Below are 12229 nucleotides of genomic sequence, written 5' to 3'. Positions count from 1 at the left end.
TAAGGCCCTCCTCCTCAGTTACTATAAATTTTCTGCTACCACTTCCAACACAGACTGTAAAAATACAGATTACTAGAAGGACATATTCAGCTCCTGGTACCCACCAGCATGGGTGCAGAATGTGCTATTCTGCATCAGGTCACTTCAGATAATACAGACATTTTTGTTCTGCCTGCATACCAATCAGCTTTAAAGCACTAAAAAGCAAATAGTCTTTAAAAGGATTTTAACTATCTTAAGCTCTTTGTTTTAAGACAAAGTATTACAGTAAAGATCATCCATGAGATCCAATTACAGTCACCTTAATAATTATATGTCTACCTTGACTAATTCAAAAATCCCTACAAGTTATACAATTTGAAGTTTGATTCCTTTATACAATCATTATCAGCCAAAAAAAGCATGAAAATTACTAGCTACAATGTCATTTATTAAATGAATTCAGAAGGCATTACTCTAAGGGTCCTGAAGCCCACCTTTTTATCATCTAGAAAATGTATCTTGAGTGTCCATGTCTTAAAAATTAATAAAAGACAAAAAAAAAAAAAGAATCCCACAGTTTCCTGCTTTTTACAGAGTACAGTGTGATCAATAAGTGGATTGAAACCCAACAAAGCCTTTTATTCCTTGTGGATTATATACGTGCACTCTGCAATTAAAATCTATGTCTCCTACCACTCAGCCAAATAACATAAAAAGAGACAATCTTTTGATATTAAGATGACTAAGGAGGGCATCTTTTAGCCTGAGACAATGCTCAAAGCAGCAGCAGCAGTTCCTCTGCAGATTGAGCACAGCTGAGGATGAGATCCTGCTATTTTACCTCCTGGAGAAGAGAGAGAAAGAGGGGCCTGATCCTGCAAAACCACACATTGATCACTTTACTCACAAAGGCATGTTGTCTGCCCTTCCTTTGGCAGGGGGAGGCAGAAACCAAGGCTGCCTCCCCCTGCCAAAGGAAGGGCAGACAACATTTAAGGATGTGAGCATTTCACACCTGTTTTTGCACAGTGCAGGCAACTTACCTCCATGACATGTGTTGGATAGAGCTACCATCTCCCAAACCCCCAGAATCACAGTGCTGTGAGAAATTCTGCTTGATTGCATTGTTTGTATTTTCCATTTCCCCCAGCACCTTCTTTTACATTTTTTCATAGGAGTGTGAAGCCATCGCAGCAGTGATTGATAGTAATGGAGCAAAGTCATCTCCCAGTGTCTACAGCCTGGCACAAACAAGACAAAGGCTACCTTGAAGAGGCATTCTTACTGTTTAAATTGATACCCTGACAAACTATAAAAATCCTTGCTCTTCTACAGCCTACAAAGAATTAATAAAATCATTCCTCTCTCAACCTGGATATTTCCAAGTGTGTAAGTTGAGAAAGAGTAGCAGAAATGAGAAACCACACTTATCACTCATTTCACGTAGTAAAATAACAAAGGCACCTATGTGGAGCACGTGGCACTTTTGGGATTTCTTTTAATATCCAAGAACTTCAGCAGCCTTGTTAGAAGAAAAAGGTTTGCACTTCAGAAATCAGTGCATTTGGATTACCCGAGACACCAACTACAGATTTTGTAGAGGGTGGGAAGATGAGTGAGTGCATGTGCACATTCACACACATTTGTGCACATAGCCCTCTTTTTTTTCCAGTCAGCATTTTATAAGTGCTCATACTCAGCTTTTTTAATGTACAGATTCAAATTTGTCAGGGGAAAAGACATGAAATACTCAGTTTCCAAATCTAGCCTCAATTTCAGTCAGTGTGTTCTAATGAACATTTTCCTTCAAATGTTCCAATGGCAGCCATCTAATTTGATTCTTTTAAATAGCATCCCCTTCTGATGCCTGTAACCTAAATGTTAATGCCTTATTCAGGACCTCATCTCTAATGTGTAAAATTAATATGACCAAAAGGAAAGCTGTCATCTGCTTTCATTGCCAACACTGGGCACAGTGTAAAAGGCAACCCCAAAAAAATATTACTATTTTAAAATAACTCAAAAAACCCTGGATAATTAAATGTTAAATGCATAAAGCAGTGAATTTTTTTTTTACACAAGGAAGCCTTCCTTGACTCCCATGGACACAAAGCTTCCTTGCTGCAAATTAAAAAATACTTGTGCTGCACCTACTTATACCATGCTGTTATCCAAAGTACTGTTAAGCATATCACAGAATTGAGAGTCCTGTCCTCCACTGTGGCTCTCTGAGGCTTCCTGCCACAGAGCTTTTCAGTCTCTGAGTTCCTAGAGTGGAACCAGTAAAACCAGCTCCTACAGACATGCCTGCAGTTTCCATGTTCTGCCAGAGGGCTCCCCACCAGCCTGCAGGGATCTCCAGAAAGGGCAGAGCAGAGGATGCACACTGCCACAGGAATAGTCCTTGTGGATAAGTGCTCCTAATCTGTGCACAAGTTGCCTTCCATTAGGTAGTTCCTAGTGATGTTGCGACAGCCCCAGAGGACACAGGGGAGGGAGCTGAAATCTAACATGGGCCATTCATGTGGAAACTTAGAATTTCAGTTCCACAGAAGGGAAGGGAGCTACTCCAGACAATTCCCCAACAGCTAGCTCCTTATGAAGGAGCATGTGGGGAGGGCAAGAAAACAAACCATATACATTGATCAGCATTAAATGAAAAGTGGAGGATGAAAACATTACACAAAAGAAGCAACACAGAGTCCAAGCATATATGCGGTAAAATTTTGGTTTATCCATGAAACCTTAGTTTCAGGTGCCAAACAATTACATCAAAGGGGGAACATACTGCACCCACTGCTGATTACAGTCACAAAACTGAAATCCAAGAAAATCCTGTGTCATGAACCGGAGATAATTAGGAACTGAATTCTTTCACTGGTTCACAGTAGCCTCTGGTGGTCTCACCTTCTAGTTAAGAGCACAAGGCTTGTGCCAGAAACACCACTTTGTCACATGCAAGCATTCTGACCGTAACAAAAGGACAATATCTATAACCTGGGTACTGAAACACAAATAATGAGGAATTAACTGAACCAGTCAGAATTCTGACTGTAAGGACAAATACCTTGTCCACAGAGATCCTATATAAATGAGCTACAGGGAACAAGAACATCCAACAAAGCACAAACATGCTTTGAAATGTTATTCTTGTAAGATAGTAGGTGGCTGCTGAATCTAAGTAACCCACCACAGACATGTCTTCATCTTTATTCTGGACATGCCAGGCCTACACAACTATATCATTCCTGATCCTAATTTCATTCCTTTAATGTGAAGGGGAAAACTCTTTTCATTGATTTCAAATGGACCCTTCATCCATGCATCTTATGCTTCATTTTATGCATGTTGACACTTCAAGTCACACACAGAACTCAAACATTTGCTTTGAACAGCACAAACAATCAGAAAGAAAAACCATCAGATTCAAATCATTGTGTCCCCCATCCCAGTCCTTAACTCCCTCAGGATTAACTTAGAGTTGATACATAATACATATGCACCAGCCCAAAAGGCTTGAGAGGAAAAAAACTGTGCTAGAATGACATTCACACAAGGACAACTGCAGAAGCTTTGTCAGGCAGGATTTGATATAGTACATCTAGCAACAGAGTCAAACAAAATATAGTAGCGCTGGCTTTGAAAAAAGTAACATGAATCTAATTTCTTTCAATTGTCTGAACCATTTTTAGAGTTAATTACATGGTACAGTACAAGATAAACTACCTGCCACTTCTGAAGCATAATGGAAGCAATTTAAGAATTCAGAAAGATGCTCATATTTCTGAATATGAAATAAAAATGAGATTCTAGTTGCAACGATTCAATTATATCAATTTGTTCATAAAAAGCACTGGGCATTTCTGCTCTATATGCCGTTTTGCTGAGTTCAAGACAAAGCTTCCGTGCACACTGACTTTATCTCTGAAAAAGCTACTTAAGCTAAGTCATGACACTTTACATCTGTGAATAGAGCATCGGTGCTCTGAAAGTTAGGACAGTTACTTTCCCAATATTGATACACAGTAATAATTTAAAAAAAAAACCTTATAAAAACCTACATAGTAGAAAATGTAACAGTGGAGTAAAAAATATCCTGATGTAATAAGACACGACTGCAACATAATTACCCAGGTAATTTTTGCTTGAACACATTCAGAGATATTTTTATTTTTTCAGATCAACAAGCAGTTGTTGCAAAAACCTACACTCATTTGCACTGCAACGGAAAAAGCTGCTCTTCTAATAAGATTAATATTCACTAACCAGGAAGATTTTCACAAGATACAAAGAGCAGCTTAACTCTCAACTCAAAGCAATTCCAGACTACCAGTCTCTCTGAGCAGAGTGACCAGAGTAGGTTTGCTCACACTGATGACAGTTCCATGGAAATCTATGAAAAGTTTTTATAGGGACACCAACAAACAGATACAGCACACGGCGGGGTTTCTGGGGGATGGATTTCATTGCATGCAATTAAATGAGGGCCAGTTTCTTGTGGCTGTCAAATTTCTCTGTATCCCAAACAGAATAATTTAAAATCAGTATACAGGGTCCATCAAAGGAATGCCCCACACCCAACTGCCTTGCAGATCTCCTTCTCCTTTGTAAGCAAGAGAGAAAGCAAGGATCAGTTGCAAGATGGGAGACTGCTGCATTGATTTTCAAACAGAATCTACCATCAAAACCAATGGTAAGCTTGTCTTCAAACCTAAGGAAAAAAAGTCTCCCGTGGTCTGAGTTGTTCTGATATTTGAGCAAAGGCAGACATCAGCTATCAGCCATACCATTCTGCAAATGTAACTGACATGATCATGGAGATGAGGCAAGTCTGACTTGTGAGATCTAGCCTTCATCAGCATCCAGAGGAGAGCAGTACAAGTCTAAAACAGGAGCTGGAAAATGGAGCAAAAAAAATGCAAGTGGGAGGGATGGGAAGGGAATCAGGTTTAGAATAAGTCAGTTTCATAAACCTGTCTGAGGTAAGATAAAAACAGTATTAATTATCCTGCCTCAATTTTACACCTTGGGGGATCCTAACACACCACTAGTGCAACCCCCAGCCCAGCAGAGCAGCTCCTGCCTCCACGGGGTGACTCACAGTCCCTTGCCTTCTGCAGCTGGGAAGAAACAGAACAAAGCAAACACATCTGTGAAAGTGTAGGCAGGCTAAAGACCAGTGAGAAAACTGATTTCATAGGAAACACAGCAGATAAAACTATGATGGGCTGTCACATAAAACCCCAAGACTGACCTATTTCACACAGACTGAAGTTCCAGGAGCATGGAGCAATAGTAAGCTTGCAGCCAGTTATCTAGATAGCACATGGCAGGAGAGTGAAAGGGGAAAATATTTGAGCAAAAGAGACAGGGAAAATCAGCTATATATTGCTATATCTCCAGCTATAGCAAACACTGCAGCATGTTTTTTTTTTCAGTAAAGGCTAGACAGGCAATGGGAAAACACATTGAAGTCTCCACTACCACTTCTTCCCCCAGGAACAAACATAGCTTCAGATAAGCCACAACAGCCAGGATCATCTCCAGCATTTTCTTTACAGTGGCCCTGAGCACTGGAGAACTGCATAATTCACCTTCCCTCAACAACTACTGGTTGGGGAACCTAACTTGGGAGGGTGGGTTCCCAGCTCTTCAGCAATAGCTGACAAAACTCAGATCACACAATGGTGCAATAACCAAACAGCACATTTACAGCTGGCTTCCCAACAAAGAATGGGAACACAGCCAAAAAGAGAAGAAACAGTAAAAACCACCTGATTTCCTTCCAGCACGAAGGTGTTGGTATTTAAGATAGGGAACAAGGGATACATTATATTCTTTTGCAAAGATAAGGCAAAGCTCATCTTCTCAGCTTCAGGCATTAAGTGTGTTTGTGTTGTTTGGGGTTTTTGCCTTTTTTTTTTAAAGGTTTCTGTTAACTATGTAATTTTCTTTTCTTTTTTTACCCCAAAGAAAAAAAAGCTATCAGCAGAAATTTGGGTCTCACACTTCTAGCAAGAATTCCATATTCAGATCTCCTAAAATGGAAAATCCCCTCTAACAGATAAAGATTTATCTTAATCCAGAAGGGGTTGGACTCATCATCTGGTGGTCTTCTAGCATCTTTCACCTTCACTTTCTCTCATCTGAAACTGATGAGAAAGCCCTGTAAGCAGCCTCCTGAAATTCACTGAGAGAACTCTGGGGCTTAAGAAGGACCTGACACTTCTCGCTGAGGACTTATCTGAAAATCTCATTTTCTCTCCAAAAGGTTTGGGTGGGAGTTTTTCATCTAATTCTGATTGCAAAGTGCCTCTGCCAGAGACTATGGTAAGCTACCAACAACAGTGACACTGGCAAGCCAGAGATGAGAGAGCTCCCTCCTGCAGCCATCCAAAGACATGCTTCAGTGGAGACCAGCTAGAATTTAGAACACCCTTCAACAACAAGATTTTGAAAGCTCTTAATACCTCCAGTCCCAGCATACACTCTGCCCAGGATCTGGGTCCAGTGAATTCTGCCACACAATAAAGGTTACAAGCACATGTTACAAAAAAAGACTTAAGTCCTAAAAATGATCCACTACCCAACGTATATCACATTCACAGGTCTACCACCTCCCTACTGACCCTTCAGGAACATTCATCTATCAGTTGTGTTATCACGGTGGTAACACATACAATGGCCTAACAAATATCTGGGAGGGCAGCTGTCTGAGCCTTACAAACTGTGTGTAACTGTGTAGGAACTAGGCACTAAAGTAGAACTTGAGAGCTTCCCAGCAGTTCCTGCCATGGAAACAGCCCACCAAAAAAACCCCAAAACCTCAGAATAAGTTATGATGAAAAAGGCACAATAAAGGTTGTGCTCTATTTATTTCCAGATCTACTCCACTCACGCTAACAACCTACGTGTCACACAGAAAATGGGTGCACATTATCCTCCCAGTGATTTCACAGCATCGCATTCCCTCCTCGGCGCTTATGCTAAATCCTTTGAACTGTACTAAAATATCAGCCTATTTATAGCCTCACAATACAATGAACATAAAGCCATAATCTCCAATAGTTAACTATAGAGCATATTGAGAATTCTTAAATTATTTTTCTACATTCAAAAATTCACAGAAGAATATTTAGCCTAATCTCTCACCTACTGCATGCAAAGTTTGCGTTCCAGCAGTATAATTCATCTGAAACAAGGGGAAATAATAAGTCTTGGCCAAATTTTCTGAATATGTGTGCAAACTATATTATCTGTGGAACTCCACCAATTAAATATCACATTTCTATTCAATTGGTGAAGCTATGTTACAACCCATAATTCTGCATGATACCTTGAAGCCCAGAAATAAAGCCTTCTCCAGGTCTGCTAAGGACTGAGCAATCCTTGTGAAACCAGTAAGCATGGGACAGACACAGAAGGAAAGAGAATAAATACGCTAATTTTTCCAAGAAGTTGGCAGGTATTAACACAGAAGGGCACCATACAAGAACACATTCATCAAGCAAATTATACCAACTCTGGAGGAGCAGACAGCTGATAGAAAAACACCAAACAGGACTTGGCTTCACCACAGAACAGCAGATCTACTGATTCCTAATTCTCTCAGTGCATCAAGCCTCTACCATTTGACGAAAAATTCTCCAAAAACTTTCAGGAAAAATCAATTCTCATAGAATCATTTAGGTTGGAAAAGACCTCTGAGACTGAGTCCAGCCACTAACTCAGCACTGCCAAGTCCACCACTAAACTATGCCTCTAAGTACCACATACACATATGGCAACTATGGGAGCCACAAATAGGGAAAGAAAAATTCGACCTGAATAGGTCCTTTTTCCTTTCACTAGACTGCAATTCCCTTATCAGCTAACAGGTACATGCCTGTAGGCAGGACACTTGAGAGCAGACAGTAGACAATAACAGGTATGGCTGGGAAGACTCGCCTGCTGAGTCTTCCCAGTGTGGCCAGCCTGCCAGCTACAGCTGCTAGCCCACTACGAGGTATCACACCCTCTCACCAACGTCGCTCCTCTGCTCAGCTGTCAGATCCCTCCAGAAAGACACTGCAAGTGCAATTCCCATGTCATTTCTCAAGCAGAAGGGGGGAAAGTGAGACAGACAGACAGATCAATTTTTTTTTTTTTTTTGCCATGCTGGACAAATTTCACCAAGCTGCACAAAGCATCCACGAGGGGTCTGTGCACACAGCTGACACCTCATTAAGTTTCAACAGCCCAAGCCCACCTTTGTGTGAATTAGTAGCTGATCGACGTGGGACTTCCCTGGGAGCCAGCATCCGCTGCCCCGATACAGGTCCGTCCCTAGGATGAGGGAAACCGAAAAGCTGAAGTCGCTTTAGGTACCCGGGAGTGTGGATCCGAGGTGACCCCTGCACAGCATTCCGCAGCCTGCGTCCCTGCGGACACCCGCGCCCAGCCAGCGGCTCCACTCGGAGCTCCACGGCCGCCCGAACACGGCAGGACCGGGCCAGGAAGCCGCTCCAGACAACTCGGGCGAGCAGAAACGGAGCTGCCGCCGGCGATAGCGGGTGCCCTTGCTCGGCCGCGGTGTCCCTGACCCTTCCAAAAACGAAAAGATGGAAAGACGAAGGCCCGCGACCCCTGACAGGAGAGGGGAGCTGAGGTCGCGCTCCCGGCGAGGGGGACCCGCGGGGACCGGGCAGCTCCCGTCGCCCCTCAGCCATGAAGCGCTCGCCAGCCGTTGTCGTCTCCCTTCCCCCCTCACCAAATGCACGATATAAAGCGGAAAATAACAAAATTCTTAAACAAACCAACTTTCCTCCCTCCCGAGGGAAGTTTCCTGCGGGGGGCGAGGCGACCTTCCCGCGGCCACTGCGGGCGCTATGCTCGCCGTCGCCGAGCCCCGCGCCTGCCGCAGCGGCGCCGGGAGCCGAAAGCTGGAGCCGGGGGCAGCCGGCGAGGGCTCCCGGGGCAGCCGCCACCTGCGCCGGCGGGGAGCGAGGAGGGCGCTACCCTCGGCGGGGTCGGTGCGGTTGCAGTGCCCTACCTGGGTGCAACATACTTTGGAAATAGAAGATGACGAGGATGAAGGAGCCCACGGAAGTGACCAGGACCATCCTGCACACCCGGTTCATCCTCATTACTTCCAGCACCGCTGGCTTCATGGCGTTGTCCGGCGGCGCAGAGAGGGTGGCGGAGCGCGGAGGTCTAGCGCTGGAAACCCCTCCGCACCCGCCCCACACCAAGGCGCCACCGCCGGAGGATGCCTGGGCGCCCGCGCCCCGCTCCGGGGGGCGTTAATGCCGCGCTGGGCGTGACCACGCGGCGCGCCAGGCGGAGGGGCGCTCTGCACGCGCGGGGGGGGGGGGGGGGGAAGGCGGGCCAGGCGGCGAGCCGGGGCGGAGCGCGGCCCCCCCTCGCCAAGGGCAGAGATGGTCCCGCCCGGCGGCGGCGGGCGGGGACGAGGCGGGCGGCTCCGCTACCCGTGAATTTGACCACCTCTGGGTCGCTCTCGCCCTCTTCAGGGGGGCGGGGTCCGGCAGCCGCCGGCCGGCAGGAGCATCCGTTCCTGCCTGGATCTGCCCGACGCCCTGTTCGTGAAGAGAAATTCTCGCACTCTTAGTGGTGCCCGTCGCTCCGCTAACCCTAAATGCCTCCTTGCAGGTCTCCCCTCGCTCCGCAGGTTATGTTACAGCCGGTCCCTGCCTTCGTGTTTTGCCGGTGCCGCGCTGTCGCCGTCCGGGAGCTGTTCATTTTATCAGCGGCGCAAACACCAACTTCAGGCGCACGGAACCATCCGGGGGCAAACAGTGCCACCTGGCCTGACGGAAATGAAAGGGGCTTATTTTGTTTTCAAACCCAAGACTTCTAAGTTTTCTGCATTAACTAACACTGTTCATTTGTCGGTGGAATCAAAAGGTCCTTGCGCCGCGGTCGGCCCGCCGAAGGTGGATCTACCTTTCCGTAGTCGAGAGCAGCACCAGGCGATGAGATACGAGCCGGTACGTGGGAGGAATGCAGAGAAGCTGCGAGCTACAGAACAAAAGGCCTCTGCCGTGCCCAAGCGAGTATCGGTTTTGGGACAGCTGGGGCTGCTGGGGAGCCGGGGGCTGTTAGCGAGTGCGGCTCGGCGGAGCCCCGAGCGAGGTTTCCCAGCGGCGAACCACACGGCACAGCTCTCTAACTGGAACTATCCTCTTGCTCTGACCTACACAGGTGTTGAAAGTACAGTGCTGAATGGAAATGTCTTCTTAGCAATATACCATTCATCTTTGTGCGGTGGTGACAGTTCTGTTTGTTCCCCTGACGCACCCAAATACCACTTTGCTATTAGTTTTGTTTTTTGCTAAACTGAAGATCATTATACTGATGCTGATACCATCTTTTCGCATAAAGGGATTTTTTTTTGCTCCCGTGCTTCTTTCTGCTCTTCCGATGAGTTGGGGGGAGAGGTCTTTAAAATGAAAATAGCCCTGAACAGTCTGAATCCAAAGCTGGGAAGCAAGTGGAGTAAAACATACTTTAGGCTAAAAAAAATCCCTCCCACTTCCATCCCCTCCCACCACTGCCCCCTGCCCCCTCAAAAGAGGCAAACCCCACAAACAGACAACCCCAAACAAAACAAACAAGCAAACAAACCCAGAAGGTATGTGTTTATTCTCAGTTAATCGTGACAGAAACATGCAAAGTCATAAGAGTCATCTTCCACTTTCCCAAAGCCAAAGATTTTACCTTCAGGATAAACCAGTAATAGTTAGGCATTTGCAATGGAGTAGATTATTTAGTTTTGGCCTGGGGTTCCTTTTATCAGAAACAAATTCCATTGTTCATTAACGAAGGTTTGACACTATTTTTCTTACTTTCTCTAGATTTTTTCCATTTTTTTCTTTTAGCAGTTTTAATATGCAATGACCATTTTCTAGTCTTCCTAATGTAAAGTAAGCTTTAAATTTATTTTTCTCTTTTAAGTCTAAACTGCAAACATGACAAAAAGTCATTCTATGAAAAGCACTAGACAAAGAGAAGCATTTCTATGTAAATGCATCAAAGTGGTGGATAGTTAAGGCAGTCAGCAAAAGTCAACCAGAAGCAGAGCCTGGCATTTCAGCATCCCCTGGCAATACATGTGCTGCAGCACAACAGTGCAGCAGTATTTTAACAGAAAGAACTGGACTGTCTCCAGGAGCCTGGATAAGATATTGAGGACTGAGGGGAAAAAGCCTAGATCTCAATACTCAGCCAAGTTACGCAAGATAAATGCTTTATGCTGTTAGAGAAGGCGGACAGTTTTTCAGTGTGGCTTAACAATAGTTACAATAGTTACTTTTCTTCTTTTTTTTTTTTTAATTTTTTTATTGTGAGTATCATCCTCTAATGGAATGATGGAGAGTTTTAAAGCATTGAGAAGAAAATCACCAGCTGTGTTGCCATTTACTTTTAAAATAACATTATAAAGCAAAAGCATCATTATGGACATTGTCAATTATAAACTCAATATCCACCCAAATGCTTACAGCATCTCTGCAAATTTCCAACTATGAAAACCTTCCTGGTGAGTCAGGACAATGAAATGCAGCAGCCTATTTTTGAGATAGCCAGTTTTTTGTTTTCCCACAAAAAAGAGAATAACTGAGGTAACACAAGGAAACACAGTTGTCTTTCCAGGTGGGTGCCAAGTTATAGAATAAGCACATGAACAGCTCAGGCACTTCTTCTAAAGTATTCCTCTCTCTGAGTGGAAACTTCAGCAGCTCCAGAGCAGCAGGGAGTCTGGATAGTACTGTAGGTGTGATCACCTACCATTCCCATGACAATAACCATCATTCAGTATCTCTGAATAAAAATAGTCCCATCATCCAAGAGATGTCTGGAAAGAAAAACTTAAGAGATTAAGAACTAGATGCCAGTGACATCAAAAGTACAGACAGTATTTTATGGATTATTTTGTATAATAAAAGAGCTTCACAAAAAAAACCAACAAACTGCGAAATACAACTGCCCACATCACTATTTGTTGATAAAACTCAAAAAATAGCAAAACTACAATTGAAGAACAGCACAGATGTTAATACAGCATGTAGTAAATTCAGGGTGCAATTTATCAAAAAAATTACAAGCAGGCTAATATCAAAGAGTGTGTTGAAAGGTTAAACAGAATGTCATTAGAAAACAGAGGTATCTGTGAGAGACATATAGGTTCTGTGCAACTTTTTCTCACTAAGGAAAGAATCCCAGAAAAAAAGTTGTTTTGTTTTATACTGAT

At 44.1% G+C, this 12229-nt stretch overlaps 1 protein-coding gene across 2 annotated transcripts in view; it reads right to left on the bottom strand.

Annotated features, from left to right (window-relative positions):
• The window catches only part of CHST11 (carbohydrate sulfotransferase 11), a 160626-nt gene extending 151364 nt beyond the window's left edge, over positions 1-9262 (bottom strand). The window contains exon 1 of one of the 2 annotated variants that reach the window (XM_066550655.1): positions 9014-9262. In XM_066550655.1, coding sequence (XP_066406752.1) covers positions 9014-9131 — 118 coding nt within the window. In that variant the 5' untranslated portion in view covers positions 9132-9262. The remainder of the gene's footprint in view (positions 1-9013) is intronic. The other variant, XM_066550656.1, reaches the window with a different exon arrangement.
• Between the last annotated feature and the right edge of the window lie 2967 nt (positions 9263-12229).

Source organism: Molothrus aeneus, chromosome 5 (genome assembly GCF_037042795.1).
Source record: "Molothrus aeneus isolate 106 chromosome 5, BPBGC_Maene_1.0, whole genome shotgun sequence".
Lineage (NCBI taxonomy): Eukaryota > Metazoa > Chordata > Aves > Passeriformes > Icteridae > Molothrus > Molothrus aeneus.
This window is presented reverse-complemented; position numbering and strand designations above follow the sequence as displayed.